The sequence below is a fragment of the Panthera tigris genome, chromosome F3 (assembly GCF_018350195.1).
Source record: "Panthera tigris isolate Pti1 chromosome F3, P.tigris_Pti1_mat1.1, whole genome shotgun sequence".
Lineage (NCBI taxonomy): Eukaryota > Metazoa > Chordata > Mammalia > Carnivora > Felidae > Panthera > Panthera tigris.
Genome location: NC_056678.1, coordinates 44,222,159 through 44,238,525, shown reverse-complemented (window position 1 = coordinate 44,238,525; position 16,367 = coordinate 44,222,159). Strand labels below are relative to the sequence as shown.

Below are 16,367 nucleotides of genomic sequence, written 5' to 3'. Positions count from 1 at the left end.
AAAAATTTTTTTTTAGATAAACTCTTTAGGGGGAAAAAATGACGAAAGAAATAAAACAACCAAATGCAACGCATGAACTTTGTATTCTAGATCAGAGGCAGGAAGAAAATGAGAAAAAAAATATTTCAAGGCTATAGACAGGTATAAATATACACTGTGTACGATATTCATGAACCAAGGTGAATTTTCTTGGGTGTGATAATGGTATTTTGGTTTTGTAAGTAAACTTCATCATCAGGAGCTGTGTGCTGAACTATTTAGGGATGAAATGTGCATTACTTTCAAATGGTTCAGTACACACACAAAGAGACAAAGCAGATGTGGCAAACTGTTAGAAATTGAAATCCAACTGAAGGACATACTGGTATGCATTGTACTCTTCTTTGAGCTTTTCTATGGGTTTGAACATTTTCAAAATAAAAAGTGAGAAGTAAAAAGGAGAAAGGCAGACAGTTATAGGAAGTGTGATAGTAACAAAGCAAGGCTGGCCACTTTCCCTAGCTTCCAACAGACTTGTGTTCCAAACACGTATATGCAAATCAGTCATTAGGCCCCCTGAATGTGCTTTCCCTCCTTCTCTGCCTCTCTGGGAATCTGCAACTTACTGTCAAAGAATTCCCCGGGGGGCACCTGGGTGGCTCAGTTGGTTAAGCATCCAACTCTTGATTTCAACTCAGGTCATGATCTCATGGGTTTGTGGGATCGAGCCCCTGCATTGGGCTCTGTGCTGACAATGCAGAGCCTGCCTGGGATTCTCTCCCTTTCTCTCCGCTCTTCTGCTCCTCCCCTGCTCATGCTTGCTTGCTTGCTCTCTCTCTCTCTCAAAATAAATAAACATTAAAAAAAAATTAGAAGAAGAAGAAGAAGAAGAAGAAGAAGAAGAAGAAGAAGAAGAATACACCCCCCCCCCCAACAAAGGAACTGTCATCCTTCGATAGAAACTCTATGACTTGGCAGGGACACCAGGAACTTGCTAATCTACCCTCTTAAATCTTTGCTCCTCACTTTTTTTTTTTTTAAGTTTATTAATTTATTTTGAGAGAGAGTAAGCAGGGGAGGGGCAGAGAGAGAGGGAGAGAGAGAATCCCAGGCAGGCTCTGCACGGTCATCGCAGAGCCCAATGAGGGGTTCCATCCCACAAACCGTGAGATCATGACCTGAGCTGACATCGAGAGTCTGACACCTAACCTACTGAGCCACCCAGGTGCCCTGCTCCTCATATTTCTGATTTGGGAAACTTCAAGAAGTTCCTCTACCGGACAGCAGGGACCAAAGCCAAAATTTTGTATTTGAAGTCCTTGTTTACTTTGCAACATGCTGATTGCTTATTTATAAGTTAAATAATCGTAAATTGGTCGCATGCTTACGTGACCACAAGTCAAGCAGCTTGTAGATGCTAAGGTGATGAATAAGGGCTGCAGAAATAAATGAAATGTTCATAAATGAGTTGCCACTGAAGTCAGGCCTTAACAGCATTTCTCAAAATGGAATCTAGTCTAGGAGTCACCCTAGTACGAGACACAAAGACAGATTCCCTTGGATCAGAATGTCCACATTTAACAAGTGCCCCAGGTGAGTCTTATACACACAAAAGTTTAGGACTTTTGGAACTTGAAGCATGGGAAGAGTTAGGTATGTCAATACTGAGAGTATTCTGATAGGTAAGGCACCAGACAAAAGTGCAAGGTCAAAAATGAAATTGGGCTTTTAAAGAGTGTAAGGACCCTGACCTTGTCAAAGGGGAAATTCTCCTTTGAGATCAAGTTAGGGAGGGTGGGGCCAGTGCATAGGTTATGGATACTGGGGTGCCTGGGTGGCTCAGTCAGTTAAGTGTCTGATTTCAGTTCAGGTCACGATCTCCTGGTTCGTGGGTTTGAGCCCTCCTACCCCACCCTGTTGGGCTCTCTGCTGTTAGCTTGGAGCCCTCTTCGGATCCTCTGTCTCCCTCTCTCTCTCCCCCTCCCCTGCTTGGACTCTCTGTCTCTCTCAAAAATAAATAAACGTTAAAAAAAAAAAAAAACTGCGGGTGCCTGGGTGGCTTAGTCAGTTAAGTGTCTGACTTCAGCTCAGGTCATGATCTCACCGTTCGTGAGTTCAAGCCCTGTGACCGGCGCTGTGCTGAGAGCTCAGAGCCTGGAGCCTGTTTCAGATTCTGTCTCTGTCGCTCTCTGCCCCTCCCCCGCTCATTCTCTGTCTCTATCTCTCTCTCTCTCAAAAATAAATAAACATTTTTTAAATAACTGAAAAGAATTAAAAAAAAAAAAAAAGGTTTTGGATACCATCTCAGGGAGGTTGGCCAGTCTTTGGATAGTTGGTAGACAGTTGAGGGAACAATGATGTTTTAGGGAAATCATCCTGGACAATGTGTAAGATGAATTGAGATAAAAGAAACTCCAATCAGGGAGACCAAAAAACAGGTTATTGGAGATGACCCAGGTGTGACATAAGGATAGCCTGAACCAGGAAAAGAGCACTGAATAGGAAGCAGAAAGTGTGGGTGGACTAATGTTTTTGAAAGAAGAATCAGATGATGTGGTGACTGACTTTTTTAAAAGGAGTCTGTAAAGTGATGTGTGTAAAAGGAAGTGTTCATAATGCTCAAAGTCTGCAATAGCAAAAGAACAAAAAACTAATGTGTGATTAAAAAACTGGCTGAGGATTTGAGTAGACATTTCTCCAAAGAAGACATACAGATAGTGAACAGGTACATGAAAGAATGTTCAGTGTCACTCACCATCAGGGAAATACAAAACCACAATGAGATGTCACTTCACACCTGGCAAGATGGCTATTATAAAAAAAAAAAAAAGACAAATGTTGGCAAAGATGTGGAGAAATTTGAACCCTTGCCCACTGTTGGTGGGAATGCAAATGCTGCACCCATTATGGAAAACAGTATGAAAGCTCCTCAAAAAGTTAAAAATAGAACTATCATATGATCCAGAAATCTCCCTTCTGGGTATTTATGCAAAAGAATTGAAATCAGTATATCAAAGAGATATTAGCACTACCGTGTTCATTACAATGCTATTCACAATAACCAAGATATGGAACCAAATACCTCATTCACAATAACCTAAATGTCCTTCGATAGATGAATAGATAAAGAAAAGTGGCACATGCATACAGTGGAATATTATTCAGCCTTTTTGAAAAAGGAACCTCTGCAAGTAAGCAACAAGATGAATGAAGCTTAAGGACATGATGTGGAGTGAAATAACCAAGTCAGAGAAAGACAACTGCTGCATGATCTCGTTTATATGAGATATCTAAAATAGTCAAAATTAGGGGTGCCTGGGTGGCTCAGTGGCTTAAGCATCCAACTCTTGGTTTTGGCTCAGGTCATGATCTCAGGGTTTGTGAGTTCGAGCCCCGCATCAGGCTCTGCGCTGACAGTGTGGAGCCTGCTTGGGATTCTCTCTCTCCCTCTTTCTCTGCCCCTTCCCCCGCTTGCTCCCTCTCTCTCAAATAACTAAATATTTAAAAATTAATAATAAAATAAAATAGACAAATTTATAGAATCAAAGAGTGGAATAGCTGTTACCGTGAGATGATGACCTGAGCCGAAGTCAGACGCTTAACCGACTGATCCACCCAGGCGGGCCTAAAAAAGTTTTGTTTTTAGTGCTCGAGGTCTGAAACCTGAGTGGAGCAAAGAAACAATGAGACCAGTGACAAAAATGGGGACCCTGAGAAAAGGAGCCATTTTTGTGATGATGTACTAAGAGGGAGGCTGTGAAACCACATCCAAGTGGAGGCACCTTTAAGTACCAGTTGAATATAATTGATTGGAGATAAAAATATAAATAAAGTCAAGACTGAGAGATATTTGAAGCCAAGAGCAATTCATGAATGGCGTTTAATGAATGATCAGCTCAAGGACCAAGAATCAAGCCTTAGAAAAATAGCCCCTTTTGGGCGTGATGGGGTGGAAAGAAACCATAAAAGAAAAAGGTAATGGTCAGAGAGACAAGAGGACCAACCACAAAGCCAAAGAGTTGTCAAAGGGTCGTCAGCTACATCAAAGCCAATGGGAACTGAGAAGAGACCCTTGGAAAGGGCTCTCAGATGACCAGCTAGCCTGACCTCCCATACTTGGGTAGCAAACTTTTTTTTTTAAGTTTATTTATTTTTGAAAGAGAGAGACAGACAGACAGAATATAAGCAGGGGAGGGGCAGAGATAGAGGGAGACAGAATCTGAAGCAGGCTTCAGGCTCCAGGCTCTAGGCTCCAGGCTCCAAGCCCGATGTGGGGCTCAAACTCAGGAACTGTGAGATCATGACCTGAGCTGAAGTTGGACTCAACCAACTGAGCCACCCAGGCGCCCCCTGGGTAACAAACATTTTGGGCCAAATACCTCATGAATCATGCTGATGTTCTGTCCTCAAGGGTCATAAGAGATAGCCTGTCTATCAAGAGGCTGCTTCCGATTCTGTGTTACCAGGTCTCTCTGCCCCTCCCCCACTCATGCTCTGTCTTTCTGTCTCTAAAAATATATAAACGTTAAAAAAAATTTTTTTTTAAAGAGACCTGCGCATAGCTGTGTTTCCCAGGGCTTGCTGTTTTTTTCTGTTTCTGGCAAAAGCCCAGAAAAATAGAGCTATTTTGCTTGCCATGAATCTCAGGTCCCCTTAACTCTTTAACTAAAGGTGGGGTAGGTCATGAAAGTTATAGGCCGAAATTTTTAAATCGCTGGCAAAAGTGTAGTTTAATGATTATTTATGAGCAGCGGCAGCAGCAAATGGAGGAGGACTCCCAGTGGACTCCAGTTAGCTGCCAGTTCAAACGATGAGATCGGGAATTGTGAAGTGAGAATAAGGAACTGTCTCTTCGTTTTCTACCTTTACTGTTGTGGCCAGTTATCAAATAATAATAATAACCGACATTTAATGGCATAAGTTTTTCTAAGGGTCAGTCTCTTGATCAAATGTCCCTGAACTTGACTTATCCTAGCCACATGGCAAATGAAAGAGCTAGCCTTCATGTTCCTAAGATACTGGCGATTTGTCTGTGTGATCAAAGAAACAGCAAATGGACTTCGCTGGGAGCATGAGGGATGAGGCTGGAACTTCTATTAGTTGAATCATTTATGGAATCTATGGAACAATTTTTAACCTTTGTTCCATAAAACCTTTAATGAGAAATCTGGGGACGGAATGAGGCAGGTGAGATCGGGTGGAATAAATCGCCTCTGAAGGATCTTTTCCATTCCGGGCTTACTATAAAGTAAGATCCCGAACCACCGAAGAGGTTTGAAAGCCTTGAAACTTTGTGCAGCGTTTCAAAAAACAAAAAAAAAGTGCATAAACTACCTTTCCCAGGAGGCCTCGCGGGGCAGTCTCCGCTCTCCGCTAGTTTCTCTTCGCCTGGAGGTAAGCTGGGGAATGTAGTGCCCCAAGCCGCCCTGCACGTGACGCGTGCGGAGGAAGACAAGGGGCCCCGCGCCGCCCTAGGCGGCCCCGGGTCCCCGGGGTCTAAGTGTGAGCAGCTCCTTGCCCGGAATTTGGTTTGTGCAGGGCGGGGAGGGCCCCCGTCGTCTGGCCCCATCAGTGTAAGCGCTGACCCGGGTTCTCCCGCTGGCGCCGCTCCGGGGAAGTCCCCGTGGGCGACGCACCGCTGGGTCCCCTCCAGTTTCTGGGCAGCCCGGTGCGGGGGGGGTCGGGGGGTGGGGAAGGTGCGAACAGCCCGGGGGCTCGGAACTCGCGCCCTGCGCCCCACCCAGGCTGCGGCCGCACGGGGAGGAAGCGCGTCTAGGTTGAGTGCAAAGTTTCCCTTTTTGCTTTCTCGTCAGAGCCGCTCCAGCGGGCGGTCTTCGGTTTGAGGGGGTCCGGAACCGAAGGAGTTAAAACAAGCGACTCCCCCCCCCCACCCCACTGGCCGCCTCCCTCACCAGTCCAGCCCGCCAGCCATGGGCGGACGCGATCACCTGTTCAAAGTGCTGGTGGTGGGGGACGCCGCGGTGGGCAAGACGTCCCTGGTGCAGCGATACTCCCAGGACAGCTTCAACAAACATTACAAGTCCACGGTGGGAGGTGAGACGTCGCCGCGGGGGCGGGGCGGACCCCGGCGGGTGGGGAGCCGGGGGCTTCGAGCCCTGAAGGCCCTTCCTCCGTCAGGAAGTAGGTGTCTGGGATCTTGGAGCGGGTAACTGCCCGGTGTTTGATTTGCACGTTTCTCTTGGGTTTCCCCAGTGAGGTTCACCCAGCCTGAGCTGACTGCCGGGGAAGAGATTGGGCGAAGGTGTGAAGAGGAGGAATGGGGAAGGGAGGATGAGAAAATGCGCAATTGTTGCGTTTCCCCCCGGGAACTGTGAACTCAGGTCTCCTGCAACCTTCCAGGCGGTCATGGGCAAATTCGTGTCATCAGCAGAGGCCGCTGGGACCCCCCCCCTCCCACCCCTCCTACCTGGGAGGCCCGGTTGGGTGCCGGCTGGGGCTCTTGGCCTGCCTCTCACAGGAGTTCCAGGCAGCTGATGAAGGAACAGAAAGGTGTTTAATCTGTCCGTAAAGGACGCTAGTGTGTGTGTGTGTGTGTGTGTGTGTGTGTGTGTGTGTGTGTGTGTGTTTAATAATTTTTAAAAATTTATTTATTTTGAGAGAGACAGAGAGACAGAGCAGGGTAGGCGCAGAGAGAGAGGGAGAGAGAGAATCCCAAGCGGGCTCCCTCTGTCAGCGCAGAGCCCCACGTGGGGCTCCTTCGGAGAACTGCTCGATCATGACCTGAGCTGAGATCAAGAGTTGGATGCTTCACCTTAAGGCTGAGCCGCCCAGGCGCCCCTAGAATCCCAGCTTTGTTTGGGGGTGCCTACCTGGGAGAGCCCCTGACCCCCACAATCTGATGCTTATCCAGGCTGGTAAGCTGTGTGTATTTTTGTCCATGGATTGCTTAAATAAAGGCAACCTAGAAATTCTTCAGGAAATCTGAAATATATGGATTATCTGGCCTATCTTTCCACCCCTTTTTTCTCTCAAACTGGGGAGGTGAAAAAGGAAGGGAACACAAAGGAGTTCGTTCGTTTGTTTCTAGGGACAGGCTTTGGACTCAACTTTTTTTTTTCCCCTCAGAGGTAGAAATGCCTTTGTGTTAGGTAGAAGGTGTTTAGCTGGGAACGGCTGGTGAAGGGGGAGAGTAACACAACATTTATTCATTTATCTACATTAAGAGAACTCTTTTTTTTTTTTTTAAGGAAAAAACCTGCACTAATGTAAATATTGAAGATGGGTGCTGGTGTCCATTATGGAATTTAAAAAAATTAACAAGCATTAACACTACCATTAAAACATCCTCCTTAGGAACATCCAGCAAAATTTAGGGTTTATACATTTTTTTTAATGTTCATCTATTTTTGACAGAGAGACAGAGTGTGAGTGGGGGAGGGGGAGAGAGAGAGAGAGAGAGAGAGAGAGAGAGAGAGAGAGACAGAATCCAAAGCAGGCTCCAGGCTCTGAGCTGTCAGCACAGAGCCCGAGGCAGGACTGGAACTCATGACCTGAGCTGAAGTCAGACGCTTAACTGACTAAGCCACCCAGGCGCCCCGAAATTTAGGGTTTAAAGTTTCAAAAACTATTTCCTGACCATTTTGCCCCCTAACTCCTAAATAATATGAGGTCCCCTATTTCATGGATTTGGTTAAAAATACAGGGATGCCTGGGTAGCCCACTCGGTTAAGCGTTCCACTCCATCTCAGATCAGGTCGTGATCTCACCTACACTGATGGTGTAGAGCCTGCTTGGCGTTCAGTCTCTCCTCTCTGCCCCTCCCCAACTTCTGAGCTCCTGCACCCACGCTCTCTCTCCCTCTCTCAAAATCAATAAATAAAAATAAAACTTAAAAAAAAATATTTTGCTAATTAGTTTTTAGCAATTGCTCTGGTTTTCCCTTAGTAAAGAATAATTGGCTCCGGCTATATTTTTTTTTTCAGTAATTATTCTAAATTTCCCCTGGCTTTCATTTCTGTCACAGATGCAGGAAAATGTATCTCCAAATCTGGGAAATTATTCATTTTCTCTCCTTATCAAAAGGCTTTGGCCCCCTGGCAGGCTCCTTCAGGCTTAGCTCCTGGAGTCTCAGCATCTACAGATTCCAGCACTGCTCTTAAAGCATCATCCATGCGGGGTCTTTCTTCTTCCTGGGAATCCTCTGGGACCCCTGCACTTTAGTCCATTCCTGCCCCAAATTCCTAGGGCCTTATGGAGGGTATAGAATCCCCGCCCTGCCCGGGTGTGTTCTCCTCGTAATGCAATCGGATTAGAAACCAACAGCGAAATTAAATGTGGAAGATGCAACAGCTACCCACACTTACCTCATTTCCCCCTTTTGCCCGATCATCCCTAAGGAAACCCCCTAGACCTCCCAGAAACTGTGTAGCTTGAGATCAGGAATGGTTTTCACAATTGCTCCCACCCTCCTGTCCCCCAGCCTGAGAGATGTAGTAACAAATCGATGAGTTTGTTGAGAGAATAAAAGCCGAAGACCCCTTCAGAGGGTGGTTACGAATTGTCTGTGCCAGGCACACTCTCCGTCAGAAGAGCATGTGACTCTTGATCTTGGTGTTGTGACTTCGAGCCCCATGTTGGGGGTAGAGTTTACTTAAAAAGATAATAATAGGGGTGCCTGGGTGGCTGAGTCGGTTAAGCATCTGACTTCAGCTCGGGTCATGATCTCACAGTTCATGGGCTCGAGCCCCTCATCGGGCTCTGTGCTGACAGCTCGGAGCCTGGAGCCTGCTTCGGATTCTGTGTCTCCCTCTCTCTCTGCCCCTCCCGCGCACTCTCTCTCTTTCTCTCTCTCTCAAAAAAAAAAAAGAATAAACACTTAAAAAAAATTTTTTTAAATAATAATAAACGTTAAAAAAAAACAAAAAAAGAATTGTCTGTTCCACAGGTGTGGTGGACTCATCTCAGCCCATTGGGAGCTGAAAAGTAAATAGAAAGGATTAGAGTTATGTGTCTCTAGTTGAAACTGCACATTTGCTCCGGGTTTGTTCATGGATTTTTTAAAGGTAAATCTTATTCAATTCTACGTGCATTTTCAGTGGATTTTGCTCTGAAGGTTCTCCAGTGGTCTGACTCAGAGGTGGTGCGGCTCCAGCTGTGGGATATTGCAGGTAGGCTACAAAGATGCATTAGGAACAAAGGAAGAAATTTTGGTTGAATCAGCAAGCCCTCAGAAAAAGTGGGGTAGCAATCCCAGAAGGGCTTTTCTGGAGCCAGAATGACTGGGTCGCTCAGAGGGTACATAAGATGAGTCGCTGTAGATGTTTTCTGTAGGTGTTTTGCCCTGGATAAATGTCGGGCCTTTTCTCTGTGGGTGGAGCAGCTTGGCAGGGTGGTGGATTGTCCAGACCATAGGTGGGCGCTCTCACAGCAGACGGAGGGTGCTTTTTCCAGCGTTTCAGCTGACCTTGGTGAGAAACCAGATCCCCAGGAAATAGAGACAATAATAATAATAGCTGACTTTTACTGTATACCAAGCACTTTCCTCGGCATTTTAGATTCAATGACTCGTTAATCCTCATAGCAACCCCGTGATCAAAGCTACTGCTTTTATCCCCGCTCTGCAGATGAGAAATCTGAGGCGCTGAAAGCTTGACTTGGCCAAAGTCACGCAGATAGTAAATGACAGAGCGGGGATTTGGACTTGGGCGGTCTGGGTACAGAATCTGGACTCGGCCACGGTGCCTACTGCCCTGTCCCCCCACAGTGAAGACACGAAGGGCAGGGTATTGGAGGGGGTTGTTGTTAGCATCACGTTTTCAACAGCTCCCTTCTTTCCTCCCAGGGCAGGAGCGCTTCACCTCCATGACACGACTATACTATCGGGATGCCTCCGCCTGTGTTATTATGTTCGATGTCACCAACGCCACAACCTTCACCAACAGCCAGAGATGGAAACAGGACTTGGACAGCAAGCTCACGCTGCCTAATGGAGAGCCCGTGCCCTGCCTGCTCTTGGCCAACAAAGTATGTGGTTAATCTAGGAAAATGGCCCCTGGCCTCTCTCTGTGGTCAGAGAGTAAGCATGTCTAAAATGCTCTCTGATTCCAGGCATCCATTTCCCCTTCTCAAGTTGGCAAAATCATCTCTACCTCCTTTCAAGGGATGCTGGGACTTTCTTTGGGGAGAATGTTGACTAGATTTTAGATGCTGGTGCTCTTAGCCATTGGTGGAAAGGTTTTAAATCCGCAACTATCTGAGCAGTGTTCCTGCTCTCAGGAAGTTTATGGTGTTGCCTTTTGTGTACTCTCTTTGCCAGTGTGACCTGTCCCCCTGGGCGGTGAGCCGAGACCAAGTTGACCGGTTCAGTAAAGAGAATGGTTTCACAGGTTGGACAGAAACATCGGTCAAGGAGAACAAAAATATTAACGAGGCCATGAGGTGAGTAGCTCATGTTGTTCTGGGGTTAGACACACAGATTCACCTGTCTTCTGCCGCCGCTCCCTGCCTTGGACCCTCTTTCCTTGTTTCTGAACAAACAAGAACAGACTGAGCCGCTGGAATCCCAGCTTCGGAAGGTCAGGGATGCTGTCCTTTCTCCTGAGATAACTGGGGACAAAGGGGCCTTTAAGGTTGTGGCTTTACCGAATGCCATCTGGTGATAAGGCAGACAGTTGTCTGCCATCCCTCCCTTTCCTCCACCCGGTTTATCAGGCTTACTTTTTATTTGTTTTTTAGAGTCCTCATTGAAAAGATGATGAGCAATTCCAGAGAAGATATGTCTTTGTCCACCCAAGGGGACTACATCAATCTGCAGACCAAGCCCTCCTCCAGCTGGGCGTGCTGCTAGTAGTTTTTGGCTTGTTTCCCTCCCACTGTCAGGAGGTCTCTTCATCCCTTTCCCTTGGTTGCCCACCCGGCAATCTCATGTGCATTTGAACTGTCTCCTGCCCGCTGTCCTGGAAGGACCATCATCACTAAGGAAAGCCTGGGACTCAAATGCATCTCTGCATCTCTCACAGGTGGGCTCCCACTGGCTGCTGGCTGCTGTGACTCAGTTGGCACCTTCTGTGTAAGAAAGCTCATCTTATCTCTCCATTTGGGATCCGGGATTTTGTGGGAAGCATTGGAAGTCGGCACCTGTGATCAGAATCCCCACCTGTTTTTCACGTTCATTTTCCCATTTGATGTATGTTGATATCTCAACCTGATAGGACTTCAGATTGCGAGGAAAACGAGAGCAAAGGGCATTTCCCACATTCATCGTAGGTTATCGCTGTCAGATTCTTCCTGTCTTGGACTTTGAATTTGAACCTCTGATTCCAAGATGCACAGGAGTGTGGCTGGATATCCATGGGTTTTGGGCTACAGGAGGGACCGCAAAAGTCACTGTATTTTTGAAGCTTCTAAAGTCATGACTGGCTTTCTCTTACCTTGGCTTCAAGAATAGTCAAGCTTTTCAACTACTTAGTGTGTGTGGCGAGAGCATTTCTTTCCCCCAAAGGAATCAATTGTCACGTTAGAGTTTTTCAGTATCTCGCTACCAGCGGGGTGGGAGTGGGGTTAGCAGGTTTCTGGGTTGGTGTCCTGACGTGAAACACTGCAAATGACATCAGTTGGCCGTGGTGCCCTGAAATAGGTCTGTTCCGCACAGCTCGGGGAGTCTGAATGGAAGAGGGAGAGGTTAATAGAACAAAATCCTGTGGGGCAACTTGCTTCTGAGCACTTTGGGTGCCTAGCACTTAACAGCCTTAAGAAACAAATTTTATGTACAGACCTTTGCCTGAGGGGACTGAGTAGATAGACAGAAAATCTTTAAGTAATTTAAGTGCTAAATCGGGTAGGGTTTTTAGTATCAAATCACTTCTAGACAGCTTAATTTGTTAAATTCTCACAGGATGGTGATTTATAACTTACCCAAAGTTATGAATATTCTTAATGAACTCAGAGGCCTAGAATTTTTTGAAAGACACTTATTTAGATAAGTAAGCATCCTAAGTAAGCAACTCCCAAATCTGACCAATCAGAACCACTTGGGAAGTTTGTTTAAAAAAACATTTTTTTTAAATAAGGTGTTTATTTTATGTTTTAAGATTTCTCAAACCCACTGAATCAAAATTTCCTGGGGTGGAGCCTGGGAATTTGTTGTTTTTCAAAGCTACCCGGATAATTTGACTAGCCTGGTTTGGAAAGCATCACTGGGGAGTTTGGTAAAGATGTACAGACCCAGGCATTCCCTATATAAATGCCCCTGGGCTCCCCTGTGCTCTGTTAGCTCTCCCGGTGATTCTAATACACACCAGACTTTGGAAACTACTGTCTTAAGAGAATGATCAGAGGCCAAATACTCTCAGAAAGAGAATGGGAGCCAGACTTTCAGTGGTTGGTTGGTTGGTTAGTTGGTTGCTTGGTTTTTAATACCAAGTATTATCACTTGTGCATAGTCTCTTAAGACCGTGAAGTTCTCTTTTGTATTACCCTTTTAAAATAATAGGTTTTTATTACAACGGTTCTGAAGGTATTAGTGGAGTAACTAATTCCCTTTATGTGAAAAGAAAATTGATTATTATTTGCCGGTTTGAACCTCTGCAAAGTCACAAATAAAGGTGAAATAAGTCTTGTATTCATGGTAGTTATTCTCCTTTGAAGTGAGTTTGTTAAAGTGCCATTTTATACTGATGAATAATTCAAGAGTATTGTGGAAGTGGAGATTTTATTTTTTAAACCCCTTTAAAAAATGTAGGTAGGGGCGCCTGGGTGGCTCAGTCGGTTAAGCGTCTGACTTCAGCTCAGGTCACGATCTCGCAGTTTGTGAGTTCGAGCCCCGCGTCGGGCTCTGGGCTGATGGCTCAGAGCCTGGAGCCTGCTTCCGATTCTGTGTCTCCCTCTCTCTCTGCCCCTCCCCCGTTCATGCTCTGTCTCTCTCTGTCCCAAAAATAAATAAACGTTAAAAAATGTAGGTAAATGTTTATTCCGTCTATTAATTTACAGGTATCCATCGCCTAATACCAATTCAGTACTTGATGTAGCATTCCAAATACTGCTTGGAAATGTGACCATTATAAAAAAAAAAAACAAAAAAAAAAAACGATTGAATATGTTTTCTTTTCCCATGTGCTGACTCAAGAGTTACCTGCTTTTTCAAGCATTGCTCGAGGCTGGCCTGCCAGTCCTTCTGGATTTTTTCTTAAGTGGTGAACATTAAAGGGCTGAAACTAATTAAAGAAGAAATTGAAATGTAACTAATCCCTCTGTATGTCCTATCCATAAAGAAAAGGGAAATCAACTAAGATTTTTTAAAAAGAGGGAAATGTTTACATGAATTAGAATTAGAATTATACTAAAAATAATTATATCCTGTCATTGGGATGCTACATGTTGGTACAATTGCTAGGAACATGGATATTGTTGTAGCCCTTCCCTAGAGAACTTTCCATATTTGAGACAAGATGCCCCTCCAACCACTCAGCTGGTTTTTGGACAGAACGAAAACATAAGCGTGTCCTGTGGAGTGTTTTTAAGAGACCCAAGGAAGGGCTGAGAACAGAGCTGTGGAACTGTGACTGCCCTGGTTTTGGACTTTGAACAGAATAACTGAGTGACCAAACAAATAGAGAAAAAGAGATCACAGGTCAAGGAAGGCCCCTCCACAGTAAGTGACGGTTTGCCCTTTCGTTACTACTAATGAGCCAGAATTACTCCCAAGATGATTTCCCCAATTCATTTGCCCTAGCTATTGCTAAGATATGTTTGGGGTCCTCATTTTTTCCTGTCATCTCCAGATTTAACTCTTCTTTGAGTGGTCTGTCTTCTGTCCTCAGAACTCTGTCCCATCTAACAGGAGGCCTTTCCTGTGTGTTGCTGTTCATTTGTAAGCAATAGTCTGCTTTTGACGTGATCTAAGGCTATGGTTGGAAGATGTAGAAATATCCATGGTATTCTGTAAGATCCAGTGGCAGATTGCCCAAGGGAGTGAACCTCAGTGCCCTTTTTCCCTCTGCCATCTTGGTTCACTGTATAGGAAGAGGCTTCAGCTATGTAAGTGACTCAGTTATTAAAGCCAAATAATCCCCAAGGCTGCAGGTAGGAATAAGTGGGAAACCACTAGAAAGTGATGTGTGTTGGAAAGTACTCCATGTATTTTTGATCCCGCTGTAAATACCTGAGACTCAACAATATGTCTATATATGGCCTTCGTTGGTGGAACAGCTCTGCTTTTTCTCTGACTTTCAAGTCTAATTTGAATTCTCTCAAATTTTGTCTGCAGAGTTTCAGTATATAACGGTATGGTTCTGTATTAGCATTCTCCTGGAAAACACAACGAATAGGAGATATATGCATATGTAAAGGGATTTATTATAAGGAACTGATGTGTGCAGCTATGGAGCCTGGCAAGTCCAACATATGCGGAGTTGACGTTCCAGTTCAAGTCCCAAGGCTGTTAGTTAGGCTGTAATAGCTGATGACATTCCTGCTTGGAAGCCATCAGACAGGAGAATTCTGTCTCACTCAGCAGAGGGTCAACCTTATGTTTTATTTAGGCCCTCAACTGATTGGACGAGGCCCATCCACATTACGGAGGGTAAGATGCTTTACTCAGTCTACTGATTTAAGTGTTAATCTCATCCAGAAACACCCTCACAGAAACACCTAGAATGATGGTTAACCAGATATCTGGGCACTCCATTGCCTAGTCAAATTGACAAATTAACTATCACATACACTTCACAGGACTTCATTAGGCGATGGTAGTGTTTTAATACCTTTTCTTCATACTCAACTTTGATTTACACCCAAAGTCTATGTGATTAGGAACTAACTACACATTAATGAGAATAAAGAGGAGAAAGCACGTAGGAAGAGCAAGGACAGAGAGTAGGCATTTATGATGTATCATGACGTGAGAAGGGGAGCCCAGTAGCACCAACTACTAATGTCTGTGTTGGTGTAAACTCTTCCCCAAGCTCTGAGTTGTATATGCTTCTTTAACTATCTCTGAAATAAGAAAGCAAACAATTCTTCACATTTTATGTTTGAGGGAACAAATGTTTCAAAATTTGATTGACTGACAGGCAGCCAGTTGAATTTGTCATAAAGTCAAGACATAACTTCATGTCTTTGAATTTCCCATCTCCATTCTATCATTTAGGTTTCTGGGAAACATTTGACCTGAAAAACCTATTTTAGAAAATAAGCCCAGGGGTACCTGGCTGGTTCAGTGGGTGAATTACAACTCTTGATCTTGGGGTGGTGGGTTTGAGTCCTACATTGGGGGTAGAGATTGCCTGAAAATTTTCAAAAAATATTTTAAAAAATATTTTTTTAATGATTATTTAGTTTTGAGAGAGAGAGAGAGAGAGAGACAGCATGAGCGAGGGGCAGAGAGAAAGGGAAACACAAAATCCAAAGCAGATTCCAGGCTCTGAGCTGTCAGTACAGAGCTGGATGCAGGGCTCGAACTCACAAACCGTGTGAGATCATGACCTAAGCCGAAGTCGGACGCTTAACCAACTGAGCCACCCAGGTGCTCCGAAAATTTGAAAAATCTTGAAAAAGAAAAGAAGCCCACACATTTAGAGAAACAGAACTGATCCTTTTTGGGTTTGGAACTTCCGGTTTGTGTTAGCTTTTAAAACTATGTTCATGCATGGAGTAGAGACAATCACATTTCCATATTAAATTTGGGGACACATTAAGTGCAGTTTGAGTAGCATGCGGTGCACACATATCCTAAAATGTTTAATCAACAACTTCCATTTACTAAGGTGTGTCACCCAAATGCAGTGACTGACATTTAATTTTGAGTATCAGCTATGTTATTTGCAAATACAGGGATTTTAACAGCCATTCCCTTCTCAACTGTTGCTGCCAGTAGCTAACATCTAAGTGCTGCTATAAGCCAAGTATTCCCCTAAGCACTTCACGTGGATTATTTTTATTTTTACAATGACCTATTATATATAAACAGGCACAAAAAATTTAGGCTTCGCCCAAGGTGAGACAGCAAGCAAGTGGCAAACTGATTTTTAGCCTTAAGCAGTGTGACTCCGGAAAATGGCCCTTTCCTACACAATACACTGCTTCTCATTTTTTATGTGTGTGTTTTGGTGGTGGCATCCTTGAGTTTTTTCCATACAACAAATGTTCAATATGCTAGCAATAAAGAGTAATTTATTAAATGGGCATACAGATTTTTTAATACTTTTTTTTTTTTTTTAAGAGAGCTAGCGGTAGGGCACCTGGGTGGCTCAGTCAGCTCAGGTCATGATCTCACAGTTCGTAGGGTTGAGCCCCGCATCGGGCTCTGCATGGACAGTGTGGAGCCTGCTTGGGATTCTCTCTCTCGCTCTCTCTCCACCCTTCCCCCACTCATGCTCTCTCTCTTTCTCTCTCTCAAAATAAGTAACATTAAAAAAATAAAAAATCGAGAG

General features: G+C 44.7%; 1 protein-coding gene across 6 annotated transcripts; it reads left to right on the top strand.

Moving 5' to 3' along the window:
• Positions 1 to 5,315: 5,315 nt before the first annotated feature.
• Positions 5,316 to 12,559, top strand: RAB29 (RAB29, member RAS oncogene family). Of its 6 annotated transcripts, none has more exons than XM_007077137.2 (6): positions 5,316 to 5,552; positions 5,793 to 6,033; positions 9,036 to 9,107; positions 9,782 to 9,963; positions 10,256 to 10,377; positions 10,959 to 12,559. In XM_007077137.2, the coding sequence occupies exons 2-6, from the start codon at positions 5,910 to 5,912 to the stop codon at positions 10,987 to 10,989; spliced, it is 531 nt and encodes a 176-aa protein (XP_007077199.1). In that variant the 5' UTR covers positions 5,316 to 5,552; positions 5,793 to 5,909; the 3' UTR covers positions 10,990 to 12,559. The 6 variants fall into 6 exon arrangements, with proteins under 6 accessions (XP_007077199.1, XP_042832513.1, XP_042832512.1 ...); XM_042976578.1 differs by having other exon boundaries at positions 5,323 to 5,481; positions 10,675 to 12,559; XM_042976577.1 differs by having other exon boundaries at positions 5,323 to 5,507; positions 10,675 to 12,559.
• The last annotated feature ends 3,808 nt before the right edge of the window (positions 12,560 to 16,367 follow it).